Source organism: Leucoraja erinacea, chromosome 10 (assembly GCF_028641065.1).
Source record: "Leucoraja erinacea ecotype New England chromosome 10, Leri_hhj_1, whole genome shotgun sequence".
NCBI classification, from domain to species: Eukaryota; Metazoa; Chordata; class Chondrichthyes; order Rajiformes; family Rajidae; genus Leucoraja; species Leucoraja erinaceus.
Window position 1 is genome coordinate 53,131,773 of NC_073386.1, and position 15,437 is coordinate 53,147,209.

General features: G+C 45.9%; 1 protein-coding gene across 1 annotated transcript in view; it reads right to left on the reverse strand.

The window, feature by feature from the left end:
- The window catches only part of LOC129701221 (uncharacterized), a 38,269-nt gene that overhangs the window by 20,199 nt on the left and 2,633 nt on the right, over positions 1–15,437 (reverse strand). The window contains exons 2-3 of the mRNA XM_055642328.1: positions 7,528–7,626; positions 1,135–1,233 (exon numbers count right to left, since the gene is read on the reverse strand). Coding sequence (XP_055498303.1) covers positions 1,135–1,233; positions 7,528–7,626 — 198 coding nt within the window. The remainder of the gene's footprint in view (positions 1–1,134; positions 1,234–7,527; positions 7,627–15,437) is intronic.

Below are 15,437 nucleotides of genomic sequence, written 5' to 3' on the forward strand. Positions count from 1 at the left end.
TTTTATTTAATAGTTCACATAACTTTACAAAGATAAATCAATTGTAAAACAAAATTATCAGCAAGGTTAGCATTACCTTTATTCCTTCGAAACCTTGCTATTGTTTTGATGTAATTAGGAGGCAGCCATGATCCCAGAGTGCTCGCTGCCTAGCTGCCATGAAACAAAGCGCGTGATTGGTCAATTGGTGTCCGACGCAATGTCAAACGTGCATTGATTGGACAATTACTACTTGGAAAATTTGAGGTTTTTCTTATTTCTAAAAAATTATGTGCAGGTTTTGTTCTTGACGAGTTTCAGGGATGATTTATATATTTTTACACAATATGTTAAAAATGTAGGTAGTTACGTGATTTGGGTCACGAACTTATACGAAAAAGCACCTCGGCCCACAGCCTAGTAGCGGAACATGTACTGTCTACCGCTGATATAACTTTACGAATCGGGCTGCATTTTGCACCGATCGCGAGATCCAAGGAAAAAGCAAACAGTTTTTTGCAGTGGGAGATTGAATAATGAAATTGCAAAAATCTTGTCTTGTTGAAATATTTCAAACTGAATATAAACAGTTTTTTTTAAATTGCGGTGGCTTTTGTTTTGTAGTCATCCGGGCTGTAACATCGACTTCCCACCATCGATTAATCTGTTTCACAGTAAAATGAAAAAGTCCACAAAGTGCAGGAGTAACTCAGTGGGTCAGGCAGCATCTCTGGAGAATGTGGAGTTTCGGGTCGGGACGCTTCAAAGAGTTTGTTGGAGGACGAAGCGTCCTGACCCGAAACGTCACCTCTCCATGTCTTCCAGAAAGAAAATGCTGGAGTAATTCAGTGGGGTGCTGTCTTATCCGCTGTTATTCAAGCAATTTGTCTTATTTTTTGTAAACCAGCATCTGCAGTTCCTTGTATCTCCAGAGTTGTTGCCTGACCCGATTATTTCCTCCAGCACTTTGTATCTTTTGAATGTAAACCTACACATGCAGTTCCTTGTGTCTGATATCTGTTTCACGAGACAGTTGACAGCAAGCTTAGGATACAACAAACAATCTGCTGGTGGAACTCAGGGGATAGAAGCAGTTGTGGGTGGGAGGAAATGTATATTTACACAACACTTTCCCCTTGAGGTGAAGCAACTTACATGAATAAATTGCAGATCTTCAACAGTTCGTGCTTCTGGCAGTGTAACGAAATTCCCCAACTCCAACGATGGCAAACGCTTAGTGGTGTACCTTGTTTCCTATAATGAATTAAGCAGGTTGTGTCATAGAGTGATACAGCATGGAAGCCGGCCCTTCAGCCCATCTTGTCCATGCCAACCAATGTGACTTCCTGAGCTAAACACAAGGTGCTGGCGTAACCCAGCAGATCAAGCAGCATATCTGGAGAACATGGATTGGTGATGTTTTGAGTCGGGACACTTCTTCAGACTGAAGATGGAACCCGACCCGAAACATCACCTATCCGTGTACTCTAGAGATAAAGCCGTACACGCTAAGTTACACCGGCACTTTGTGTCTGCTCTATAATCTTTGGTGAAATGAGCAGCCCCTGCGCAACATAGTTGCTATCCAAGTACACTGAGTCCTAGCAAATGCAAATGTATTTAATAAAAAAGTGCATTTTTTAAAAGAAGTTTAAAAATAAGGCAGGATGAATAAGGTGAAATGAGCAGCCCCTGCGCAGTTGTCGGCTATGGGTGAGTTTGGGAATATTGCATTGGGGGAACGGGTTGTGTTAGAGAAACGGGACAGTGATGGAATATTGCCTTGGGGAACGGGTTGCGTTGGGGGACCAGGCCTTCCCATGTGACAGGGAGCCAATGGGTCCCACTTGGTCTAGTGCCACATAATAAAGAAACATGTAACATCATGGCCACATGTTTAGTTTCAGACAGTTCTTGGGAGGTTTATTGGGCAGATCTTACTGGTGCACACTCTCCCCAGTATTTATTTTATTTATTTATGGGCGCCTTTCAAGAGTCTCAAGGACACCTTACAAAAATTTAGCAGGTAGAGGAAAAACATGTAAGGGGAATGAAATAAATAGTAGACATGACTAGTACACAAAGTAAAGACATATTTCAATACAAAACACAATATGAGGCAATTAATGCACAGATGAAAAGGGACGGCACGTGGGGCTAAGGATAGGCAGAAGTGAAGAGATGGGTCTTGAGGCGGGACTGGAAGATGGTGAGGGGCATGGAATTGCGGATGAGTTGGGGGAGGGAGTTCCAGAGCCTGGGAGCTGCCCTGGAGAAGGCTCTGTCCCCAAAACTGCGGAGGTTGGACTTGTGGATGGAGAGGAGACCGGCTGATGTGGATCTGAGGGACCGTGAGGGTTGGTAGGGGGAGAGGAGGTCAGTGAGATATGGGGGGGCCAGATGGTGGAGGGCTTTGTAGGTGAGGATCAGGATTTTGTAGTTGATCCGGTGGGAGATGGGAAGCCAGTGAAGTTGTTTGAGGACTGGAGTGATGTGATGCCAGGATTTGGTGTGGGCGATGAGTCGGGCGGCTGCGTTTGGGACCAGGGAGTTGGAGTCGGTTGATGTAGGTGGAGCTAATGCCAAGGAGAAGTGAGTTGCAGTAGTCCAGTCGGGAGGAGATGAAGGCATGGATGAGTCTTTCAACAGCGGGAGGTGTGAGAGAGGGTCTGAGTTTGGCGATGTTGCGAAGATGAAAGGAGGTTTTAATGACATGGCGGATGTGAGGCTCAAGGGAGAGGGTGGAACAAAAGATCACGCCAAGGTTGCAGGCCTGGGGAGATGGGGAGACAGTGGTGCCGTCGATGGTGAGAGTGGGGTTATTGATTTTGCTGAGTGTGGCTTTGGAGCCTATGAGGAGGAATTCTGTCTTATCGCTGTTGAGTTTGAGGAAATTATGTTGCATCCAGGTTTTTATAGCTGACAAACAGTTGATGATATGGGAGAGGGGGGGGGGGGGTTGGGGGGGTGGGGGGATTTGGTGCCGAGGTAGATCTGGGTGTCATCAGCGTAACAGTGGAAGTCCAGGTTGAAGTGGCGGAGTATCTGACCAAGGGGGAGGATGTAGATGATGAAGAGGAGAGGGCCGAGTACGGAGCCTTGGGGAACGCCTTGAGTGACTGTGGCTGTAGCAGAGGTGTGGTTGTGGAGAGAGATGAAGTGGGATCTGTTGGAAAGGTAGGAACGGAGCCAGCTGAGTGCAGAGCCTTCAATGCCGAGGTCTTTGTGTCTGGTGAGCAGGATGTTATGGTTCACTGTATCGAAGGCTGCTCTCAGGTCGAGGAGGATGAGGATGTTGAGGGAACCAGTGTCAGCAGAGGTGAGGAGGTCGTTGAGGACTTTGAGGAGAGCAGTTTCTGTGCTATGGAGGGGACGAAAGCCAGATTGGAGGGGTTCAAGTAGGTTATACGCAAGGAGGGGGGAATGAAGTTGCGACGCAACGATACGCTCCAGGGTTTTTGAAAGAAAGGGGAGGTTTGAGATTGGGCGGTAGTTAATGAGAGAGGTGGGATCAAGACCAGGTTTCTTTAAGATTGGTGTAACAGCAGCAGTTTTGAAAGCGGAGGGGACAATTGCTTGGGACAATGAGGAGTTGAAGAGATTAGTGAGGTAAGGGCAGAGAACGGGGAGGCAGGACTTCAGCAAGGGAGTGGGGAGAGGGTCGAGGGAGCAGGTAGTGGGTTTGGAAGAGCTGATGAGTTTGGAATTTCAATAGGGGTGACCAGGTCAAACTGGGAGAGGAAGCAGTGTGGAGGAGGGGTAAGGAGGTCAGTGGAGATGTTGAAAGGAGGGGCCTTGGTAGGTGGTGGAGTAGATGCTGGGGAGTCGGGTACAGGGGATAAAGATTGATAGATGGTGCTGATTTTATCAGCGAAAAAGTGGAGGAATGAGTTGCAGAGATCTAGAGTAGAGGTAGGGAGAGTGTTGGCTTGAGGCTTGAGGAGGTTGCCCACTGTGGAGAAGAGGGTTCTGTGGTTTAGGCAGGGATCGGTGAATATGGAGGAGGTAGGCAGATTTTGCAGCAATGAGGACATCTTTGTAGATCAGTGAGGTGGAGTTTGTAAGCTTCAAGGTGGACTGTGAGAGATGATTTCTTTGTGAGTCGTTCAAGTCGGCGACCAGTCTCTTTTAGTTTACGAAGTGCAGGTGTGTACCAGGGTGAAGATGTGTTGAAAGTTACGGTTCTTGTTTTGAGGGGGGCCATAGTGTTAAGGGAGGTAGACAAGGTGGAGTTGAGATGGTTTGTGAGATCATCAGGTGAGATGGGGGTTGAGTCCAGGGGGAGAGTGGTGGAGAGCAGGTCAGAGAGATGGTGGGGATCAATGGATTTTAGATTACGGAAGGTGATTTCTCGGAGGAAGCGGGGGCGAGGTGTCGGAGAAGGGATGGTGAACCGTATAAGCTTATGATCAGAGAGGGGGAAGAGGCATGGATGCAGATCGAGTACCGGTTGGATTTGTGGAGCAGACCAGGTCAAGGATGTGACCTTTGTCATGGGTGGGAAAGGTGACGTGCTGAGTGAGAGAGAAGTTGTCAAGTAAAAAGGCGAATTCAGATGCGAGCTTGCAGTTGGGGGAGTCCATGTGAATATTTAAGTCACCAAGTAGCAGCAGACGTGGGGAGAGGGATGAGGCAACTGTGAGGAGTTCAGTGAAGTCAGATAGGAAGGAGGGGTTTGGTTTAGGTGGCCGGTAAATGAGGATGACTGTCATGGAGGAAAGGGTTTTGAAGTCGAGGAATTCAAATGATGCTACTGGGGGGAAGGCGAGTTCAGTGATACGAAAATTCTGGTTGAAAATAACAGCGAGGCGGGAGGGGCGGGGTTTGGAAATGTAATTAAATCCAGGTGGGGATGTTTGATTGAGGGAGAAGAAGACATTGGGTTGTTGCCAGGTTTCAGTGAGCAGAAGGAAGTCCAGAGTGTTGTCAAGGATTAGTTCATGGAGGGCAAGGGCTTTGTTGTTGAGCGACCTGGTGTTGAGGAGGGCAAAGTTGGCATTATGAGAGGGTGGAGGGGTGGGGGCAGGCTGGGGAGATCTGAGGTTGTCCTGGTTGACAGTGCGTGCGGTTAGCTGGGATGGAGGGTGACGCGGGTGAGGGGGGGCAGAGCGTGGTAGTGAGCAGATGGATGCAATGGAATGTCCGTGGTTGAAGCAAACAAGCTTGCGCCGAGAGCCTCTGTGGATGAAACGGGGTCGACGTAGAAGTCTAAGCTGTTTAACGACCTGGATGCAGGATGGGATGTGGTTGTTGAAGAGACCAGTCATCTGCAGAGTTGAATATTTGAGCATGATGGTGAGGGTGCAGAGAGGTGTCCAGCGGTGCAGGTGCAGGTGGAGAGAGTATCCAGCGGTGAGGGAGCAGAGAGGTTGTCCTGCAGAGCGGCTGCAGCGAGGTGTCGAGCAGTGAGGGAGCAAAGAGGTTGACCAGCAGTGCAGATGCAGCGAGGTGTCCAGCATTGAGGGAGCAGATAGGTTGTCCGGCAGAGCAGGTGTAGAGGTAGTCCAGTGATGAGGGTGCAGAGAGTATCCAGCAGTGCAGGTGCAGAGAGGTTGTCCAGCAGTGCAGGTGTAGAGAGAGGGTCCAGCTCCCTCACTGGTGCAGGGAGGTGTCCAGCATTGATGGTGCACAGGCACAGGTACAGGCACGGAACAGACAGGTAGGTAACAGACAGGGGGGGGGAACAGCGGGCGGAGAAGCGGCGAACAGTCAACGCCAGCGTCCTCTCCGGGCAGCGTGCAGGGATTCTAGCGGTTCTGGCGGCTAGCAGCTAGCAGCTAGCAGTATAGGCCGCAGGGGGATGATCGTTCAACGGCCGAAAACGGCCAAAAAAACACCACAGACCACCGCAACCGGAGCGACCCTCCAGTGGTCCCACGTCAGGTGGTAAGTCAAGACCTCGTCCAGGATGGGAATAAACCGCAGTCGGCAATTGAAGCAGATGAAGCCGATTCGCAGTAAGGGACCGTTGTTAATTTGAATTTCCCGCCGCCGCCATTTTTTCCCGGGGAAAAAGTATGACTTACTTGGGAAGACATGAAGCCAAATGATATTTGCAAATGTTCCCCTCGGACAGAAACAAACAATGGTCAAAAGAAAGCAGTTTATTTATAGAAAAGGTTACACACCAAACAGGATAGGGTTGGGAGAAACAGGGAATTGCAGATGCTAGTTTACAAAAAAAGACACAAAGTGCTGGAGTATCTCAGCAGGTCAGGCAGCATCTTTGGAGAACATGGATAGGTGATGATTTGGGTAGGGACTGCAATCAGTCTGAAGAAGAGACCCGATCCAAAACATTGCCAATCCTATCCTATTGCCAATTCTCCTGACCCAGAAACATTTCTGGATAGATAACATGAATAGGTTTTTATCTGCACTTTTTAACTATTCATACTGTTTTATCAGGGACTGGATTGTTTTTATTGTTTTTAGTTTTTGTGTGAAATGTTTAAGTTTTATGTGCGATGCACCGGTATTCCCTGGGAAACGTCTTCTCATTTTGCACTGTACAACTGTTGCTTTACAAGATGACAGTAAAGGTTGATTGATTGATTGATGTTTTGGGTTAGTCCAACACAGTGTCTTTTTTTGGTTTAGGTTTAAATGTAATATTGCCACATGTACTGAAGTACAGTGAAAAGCCTTGTTTGGCATTCTATTAAAATCAAATAATACTTTTCATAAATAGGATAAAGCCAAACTCAAGTACAATATACGCAGAGCAAAGGGGGGGGGGGGGATATATATAGTACAGAGAAGCTAAGGGTCATTAATCTATTGAATGCAGAAGGGAGGAGGTCTGAGACAAATCAAGGTCGTAGGCAATCGATCTGCAGGAGGACTGGGCAGGGATAGTAGACGGCGAACATCCCGGGGCGACGGGGCGTCACAGGCGTGAACGCTTCATAGTCGCTCAGAAGCCGATGCGCGGGACACGTACACCAACTGCTGTCCGGACACCAAACACCCGCGCAAACCACGTTTTCTGCAGTGGGAGATTGAATAATGAAATTGCAAAAATCTTGTCTGGTTGAAATATTTCAAATTGAATATATACCGTTTTATTTTTATTGCAGTGGCTTTTGTTTTGTAGACATCCGGGCTGCAACATCGACTTCCTACCGTCGATTAATCTGTTTCACCGTAAAGTGAAAAAGTGCATAATGTGCTGGAGTAACGCAGTGGGTCTGGCAGCATCTCCGAAGGATGAAGGATGTGGAGAAATGCTGGAGTAATTCAGCGGGATGCTGTCTCATCCGCTGTTATTCAAGCACTCGGTCTTTTTTTTTGTAAACCAGCATCTGCAGTTCCTTGTACCTCCAGAGTTGTCTGACCCGATTAGTTCCTCCAGCACTTTGTATCTTTTAATGTAAACCAGCATTTGCAGTTCCTTGTGTCTCCAATCTGTTTCACGAGACTATTTGTTGACAGCAAGCTCAGGATTGACTAACAACCTGCTGGTGGAACTCTGTAGTTAGAAGCAGTTGTGGGTGGGAGGAAATGTATATTTACACAACACTTTCCACTTGAGGTGAAGCAACTTACATGAATAAACTGCAGATCTTCATCAGTTCGTGCTTCTGGCATTTTCATGAAATTCCCCATCGTCGTCGATGGCAAATGCTTATCGGTGTACTTTGCTTCCTAGAATGAATGAAGCAGGTTGTTTGGGCAAGATAAAAGGCACAACAGATAGTTATACTGTACATAAGTAATATCCTCAACTGTGTCATAGAATGATACAGCATGGAAGCAGACCCTTCAGGCCATCTTGTCCATGCCAACCAATGTGACTTCCTGAGCTAAACACAAGGTGCTGGCATTACCCAGCAGATCAAGCAGCATATCTGGAGAACATGGATAGGTGATGTTTTAGGTCGGACACTTCTTCAGACTGAATAGGGATCCCGACCCGAAATGTCACCTATCCATGTACTCTAGAGATAAAGCCGTACACGCTAAGTTACTCCGGCACTTTGTGTCTTCTTTTGTAAGCCACCATCTGCAATTCCTTGTACACTTTCATCCTGGGGTGGTCTCACTTGCCTGCACCTGGCCCAAATCCCAAGAAACCTTTTTCTCCCAGTCTCTCTTTCTAACCCAAACCCTCCAGTCCGGGTAGCTTCCTTGCCAATCTTTCTTTTCCAGCTTAATTACAGTCTCAACCCAAAATGTCACCCATTCCTTCTTGAAAGAGTTAATAGTCAAATCTAATAGATTTCACAAAATACAACATGGAGTCATTCTTCTACAATGGCATGGTCTAGTACAATAAAAGAATGGCTCGGTGCTATGTCTGAATGACTTGGCAAATAATATGAAACTCGATAGCGGCATCATCATGTGCTTCTGACATTTTAATGAAATTCCCCATCGTCGTTGATGGCAAACTCTTATTGGTGTACTTTGTGTCCTAGAATGAATGAAGCAGATTCTTTGGACAAGGTAAAAGGTACAACCAGTTATAATGTACATAAGTAATATCCTCAACTGAGTCATAGTGATACAGCATGGGAGTAGACTCTTCGGCCCATCTTGTCCATGCCAACTAATGTGCCTTCCTGAGCTAAACACAAGGTGCTGGAGTATCCCCCAGCAGGTCAAGCAGCATATCTGGAGAACATGGATAGGTGATGTTTTGGGTCGGGAACCTTCTTCAGACTGAAGAGGGATTCTGACCCAAAATGTCACCTATCCATGTTCTCCAGAGATAAAGCCTTACACGCTAAGTTACTCCGCCGATTTGTGTCTTTTGTAAGCCACCACTGCAATTCCTTGTACACTTTCATCCTGAGGTGGTCTCACTTACCTGCACCTGGCCCAAATCCCAAGAAACCTTTTTATCCCAGCCTATCCAGTCTCTCCTTATAAGGAAGTAAGTAAGTTTATTGACCAAGTATTCACATACAAGGAATTTGCCTTGGTGACAGTTACGAATGACTCGGGAAACACTAAACAGTAATAATAATAAAACATTAATGATAAAACACTATTGATCACGCATGTGAGCCAACAAAATACCAGATCAAAGGGAGGCTACAAATTTTTGTCTGTTGAGTAGAGCAACTACTCATGGATAAAAACTGTTTTTATGTCTGTTTTATAACTGTTTTGTAACTCTACATGTCCTCCAGATATGCTGAAGATAGACATAAAATGCTGTAGTAATTCAGTGGGATGCTGTCTCATCCGCTTTGTCTTATTTTTGTAAACCAACATCTGCAGTTACTTGTATCTCAACAGTTGTTGCCTGACCCGATCAGTTTGTTCCTCCAGCACTTTTCAAGGTAAGCCAGCATCTGCAGTTCTTTGTGTCTCCAGTTTGTTTCACGAGACTGTTTTGTTGACAACAAGTTCAGGATACAACTAACAATCTGCTGGTGGAACCCATGGGGTAGAAGCAGTTGTGGGTGGGAGGAAATGTATCTATTTCCAGTGGAAACCTTGCATCAGGACAGGGAAGAGAGGGGGGAGGAAGCCAGTATAAAGAGGACTGGTGTAGGAAGAAAATAGACACTGAAAATAGACACAAAAAGCTGGAGTAACTCAGCAGGTGAGGCAACATCTCTGGAGAGAAGGAATGGATGACGATTTGAGTCGAGATCCTTCTTCAGACTAAATAGGATTGGGGTGAGATTGGGGCCATTATGTGAGACAGGAGCAATTTGGTGATTACTGGTCTAAGGATGGGGTAAACGATGATGGAGCCTGATTGGGGAGGGGCAGTGGTGGAGTTGGGGGTTAGAGGTAGGTGGGTGACAACTCTAATCTCTCCCTCCTCCTCTATCCAGCTCCATCTGCCCATTATGCCCGTGCGAAGTTCAATAGTAGTCAATAGTGCTTTATTTGTCACATAAGCAACTGCACAGTGAAATTCTTTTTGCATATATTACACATGCAGGCGCCGCCATTAGTCAAAGTCCACTCCGCATGCATGCTCAATGTACTGGAGCAGTTCCCTCAAACTGACATTTCTCACCTTTCCTCATTTGGCTATCTTTGTATCCTGAGGGAGATCCTGCAGCCTACCTGAAGGCACTGGAGGCATTACCTTGGTTCACCATTCCATTGGTCCTTGTTCCTCGCGTCCGACGTCTCCAGCTCCCACCTGGTTATGCCATCTGCTGAGCTTTTGGGTGAGTTCCTGAACCTGTCGACTTCTGAGACTTCGGGCAAGGTCCCGCTGTCCGCGAGCTTACGGGTGAGGTCCCGTTGCCCGCGTGCTGTTGTCGAGGTCCCAGTCCCGCATGGTCCTGTTCCCACAGCGGTGGGTGAACCAGGCCTACCGGTTGAGTCCTTCGAGGTCGGTCCACGGCTGGCGAGTCTGGCCTATTTGCTGGGAGAAAGAGTTTGCACTTTCTCTCGGTGACCATGTGAGTTTCCTCTGGGTGCTTCGGTGTTGTCCTCCATACCAAATATTATAACCGCCATGTTTCCGGCACCATCTTGTACCGTTCAACTTCAGAGTTGTTAGATTGTTAAGAGTCTTAACTAGGCCTGTTGTCTTGGTGATGGCACTGAGCCGGAGTTATCCTGGCTAACTGATGTATTGATGTTCTTCCCCACTCCATGCTGCTGCAGGCCACGTCCAACCTGACACTTTGGATACTTGGAGTGGCACATGATCTAAATAAGCCTCAGAGTGTTGTGGCCCTCCAGCGGTCCACTCCACCGAAGTCTGGATCCAGGCACATCGACCCGAGATGTGAGCCACACACTCCGCCCTGCACCGCCCACAGCCACCGCTAACCTCGGAACACCCAGAGTGACTCTGAGTACGCGGGAGGTTAAGACCCCAGACCGCTCACTTGTGTAGTTCTTTGCCTCTGTCCACTGTCATTGCCATCTTGAAGGCTTTTTTCCGGGGATGCCGGTGGGGTGTTCATTCCACTCAGGTGCATGCGTGTTACCTTCGAGCGTCTCCTCTCCCTCTCACGTTCCTCATTTGCTGCAATGTCGAGAGTTACTGTGACCTTTGAGCATGGATTTGCCTGCAACTCATAGAAAGGAAACAAACATTGGGGCCAGCAGAGCTGATGCAAGACACTGGTGTGGAAGCATTCATTTTGTCCAGCCTGTTGCCACCCCTCCGCCTCTCAAGGGTTTGGAGATCGCTGCACTACTGGCCCTGCCCTGTACTGACGGACTTTACTGTCATTAGTGGGCTGAATATCATTGTTAAAATACTGCAACTTTGGAGAACACAGGTCAGGGTTTGAAGAAGGGTCCCAACCCGAACTGTCGCCTGTCCATTCCCTCCACAGATGCTGCCCGACCTGCTGAGTTCCTCCAGCAATTTGTGTTTTGTCCAAGATTCCAGCATCTGCGGTTTCTTGTGTCTCCATGTATTTGTTAACATTCTGGAATCCGAATATTTCTCTGGAAATTAAATTACATCAAAGTGGAAAACAAAAAAAAACTTTTCATGTGTGGAATTCAGATCGCTAGTTTGTATTTTGTGAATCCAGCAAGCATCAATTGCAACAAAATTTATAACCAGAACAGCAGGTAAATCTATTCATTTATTGCTGTACATGTTTTTTTAAAGAGAACTAACATGAAATTAAGATGAGTAATTTCAATAAACATGGATAATTAATGTTACACTATAATATTACCTCAGGTAGTTCTGGAAAATTAAATTGAATTAGATATTGCGAATTTATCATTCTCCAGCTTTATTAGTTGAGTTATAGGCAATGGCCGTTGATTACTGGCTTTGAGTTGATGGCTCACAAGCCATTGATTGATGGTGCATCATATTATTTTATTTCTGTCTTTGGAGGATGCACCAAGCTTTAGTTTTGTATAACGTTGTAGCTCAGTCTCAGCAAACAACAGGAACATACTCATACCTCAGTCTCCCTGTAGAGTGTTCTAATTTGTTACGGTATAGTGTAGTGCGAAGAAATTACCATTCTTATAACTTGCTTCTCGCATAAAGTGCTGGAGTAACTCAGTGGGTTCGGCAGCATTTTTGTTGGATGTGGATAGGCGATTTTTCACATCCGACCCAAAACATTGCCTATCCAGCACTTAATCTTCTCTGCAACATTTCAACATCTCCATGTACGTTCCTTTTATCTCCATGAACATGGATTACTTTTTGTTAGACGAACAAAATTCGGCACTCCAAACAACATCCCCTAGGTGTATGTTCGGCACTCCAAACAACATCTAAGTGTATGTGATGTTCTTTGGATTGGTACCATTTAGGATTTTACGATGGGAAAAAGTTAAAAATGAGCCTAAGCAAAGTTTTATAAAACTGCAACATGATTTCCTCTTCAACCCTCTCTGATCGGGCAGTTGATACAAAAGCCTAAAAACACATACCACTGGATTCAAGAACAGTTTTCTTCCCCGCTGTTATTTGATCGCTGAACGGCCCTTTCATAAGCCGTGGTGTAGTCTTGATCTCTAACCCTACCTCATTGAAGATTTTGCGCTTTCTCTATGACTGTAATGCCGGAATGCTGTAACATTGCATTCTGCACTCTAGTTAATTTTCTCTTTGCACTACTTGGTGTACGTGAATGATTTGATTGCACTCATTGTATGGTACGACCTGGACCTCATTACAAGTGACAATAATAAATCAATACCATCTGAAGAAGGATCCTGATCCAAAACATTGCCTCTCCATTCCCTTTACATGTTGCTTGACTTGGTCAGTTATTCCAGCACCTGGAGCCTGCATATAAACCATATCCTTTCATTCCCAGCCTATCTACATGCCTATCCATATGCCCAAGCATCTATCCAAAAGCTTCTTAAACACAAGTTACATTTACCACCACCACAATGCCTGGCAGCACATTACAAGGCACTCACCACCATCTGTGTAAAAAAGCTTGCCCTGCACATCTCCTTTAAACATTGCCCTTCTCACCTGAAAGCTATGCCCTCTAGTATTTGATACGTCCACCTAGAACTATACAGCACAGGAATGAGCACAAAATACTGGAGTAACTCAGTGGGTCAGGCAACATCCCTGAAGAACATGGATATGTGACGGTTTGGGTGGGGACCTTTCTTCAGATTGATTGTAGAGGGGGGGAGAGAAAGCTGGAAGAGAGGAGGTGTAGGACAAAGCATGGCAAGTGAAGAAGGGACCCAATCGGAAACGTTGCTTATCCATGTTTTCCACAGAAGCTATCTAACAAGCTGATTAATGGGCCCGTCCCACTTGCCATTTTTTTAGGCAACTGCCGGCGATTGTTATAGTCGTAGCAGGTCGCTGAAAAACCAGTGACAACCTAGGTCATCCTGGCGACAACCTACGGCAGCAGCTACATCAAGTCATGTTTAAAATTTAGCGGCGACCAGAAAGATGCTGTGACTTTTTGCGTGACTAATCCCGGCGACCACGTGGCGACAAACTAGCTGCCTGTCGTTACTTTAAAAATCGCCTAAGTGGGACAGGCCCATTACGCCAATACTGTATCTTTTTATTAAATCACCATTTGAAGTCCCTTGTGTCCACAAGTGACAGTAGGATACAGGTAAAGGGTGATTTTTTTTTTAATATAACTGCTGAATGGTTGGACAAAGGCCAGAGATGAAAAGACAAAACAGTACGAGATGGGGAGGTAAGGATGGAAGAAATGTGACATGTGATGCCAGAGGAAGGAGTATAAGTGAAAGCAGTGCTCGAAATTAACGGTTGCCCGGGTGCCAATGGCCACCTTTAAAGTCCAGCCGGGCAACCTAAAAACCGTGTAATTTTGCCCGGCTTGGCAAGCACCCGGGACACTTATCATTCAACTCTGAGTGGACCCCCATCTCTATCTCCCACCGTCTCCACCCGCCATCCGTGTCCGGGCCGCTGGGTCTCTGGTGACAAGGCTGGGTGCCCTGCACATGCGCACTGCCACGGCCTGCACATCCTCCCCCTGCACATGCGCACAACCACGGCCAACACATCATCGGCCGCCCTGCACATGCGCACTGCCACGGCAATTGCTCAGCGCCGAGCACTTTCTCCCTCCTTTTGCATTGTGGGAGATCTGGCCTCGTCACGACCGCTGAAACACAACGCAGAATCACTCCCTGGGGTATCTCTTGCTTCTTGGTTTCCTGGTCCTCCAAAAATATTTCAAATGGAATTTAAATTGGAGGTGGTGGAGGGTCCACCACCAAACTCTGAACAATAACAGCCTAAACACTTTATCTGTTAATTTATTCTGTATATATATGGTCTATGGTGTATGGACACACTGAACTTTTATCTCCTGTATTATGTTTACATATTCTGTTGTGCTGCAGCAAGCAAAAAATGTCATTGTCCTTTCTGGGACACATGACAATAAAACTCTATTGACCTTTGACATGGGCTTAAGCAAAAATGGGTTGTTGGGAAAAAAGAGCTACCTTAAGTGTAGTTGCGTTTGGTTTGGTAACTATGGTAGGGTGAAGACTATTCCATGCTTTAATTGTGCAGTGGAACTCCATGGAGCAGCCAGCACCTCTGGATAGAAGAAATTGGGTGACGTTTCGGGTAGAGACCCTTCTTTAGACTCCGTCTGGTTTTAGTGTTTTTAGTTTAATTTAAAGATACAGCGTGCAAACAGGCCCTTAGGCCCACCGAGTCCACGCCGACCACCGATCACCCGTACACTAGTTATATCCCACACATTAGCGACGTAAGTCAAGAGTGTTTTATTCTCTCACATCCCAGTTAGAACAATGAAATCCACACTTGCAGTACAATAGAATATTTAAACATAGTATTATGTAAACAATGTTATAAATGAGAAAACAAAAGTGTATATTTATATATGAATATATAAATATATATATATATATGTATGTGTGTGTGTGTAATATATATACACACACACACAATTTTCCTCCAGGGATTAATAAAGTTCTATCGTATAGTATTGCATGTGTAGGAAAGAACTGCAGATGCTGGTTTAAACCAAAGATAGACACAAAAAGCCGGAGTAACTCAACAGGTCAGACAGTATCTCTGGACAAAAGGAAAATATTAGGTTTTGTGTTGGGTCTGAAAAAGGTCCCTGCACACCTTTGGAATGTGGAAGGAAACAAGAGCACCCGGAGAAAACCCATGCAATCAAAGGGAAAAGGAGCAAACTCCAACAGACAGCACCCATATTCAGGATCAATTCTGGGTCTCTGGCATTTTTAGACAGCAACTTTATGGCCAATGCCCCATAGTCATGTTCTTGGTTTCTTGGTCCTCCAAAATATTCCAAATGGAATTTAAACTGGAGGTGGTGAAGGGAGAGCTTAAGCCAGAAAGGGTTATTGGGAAGAAAGAGCTACTTTAAATTTAGTTGCATTTAAATTTTTAGTTGCAACTGAATTAAAACATACAGTAGCTGTAAAGAGGGACATCGCGTGACTTTGAAATTTAAGAATGAAAATGGATAGTTTATTTGTTTTTAGTAACCAAATTTATCAACGTGTAATTTTTTTGTGTGTTGGAA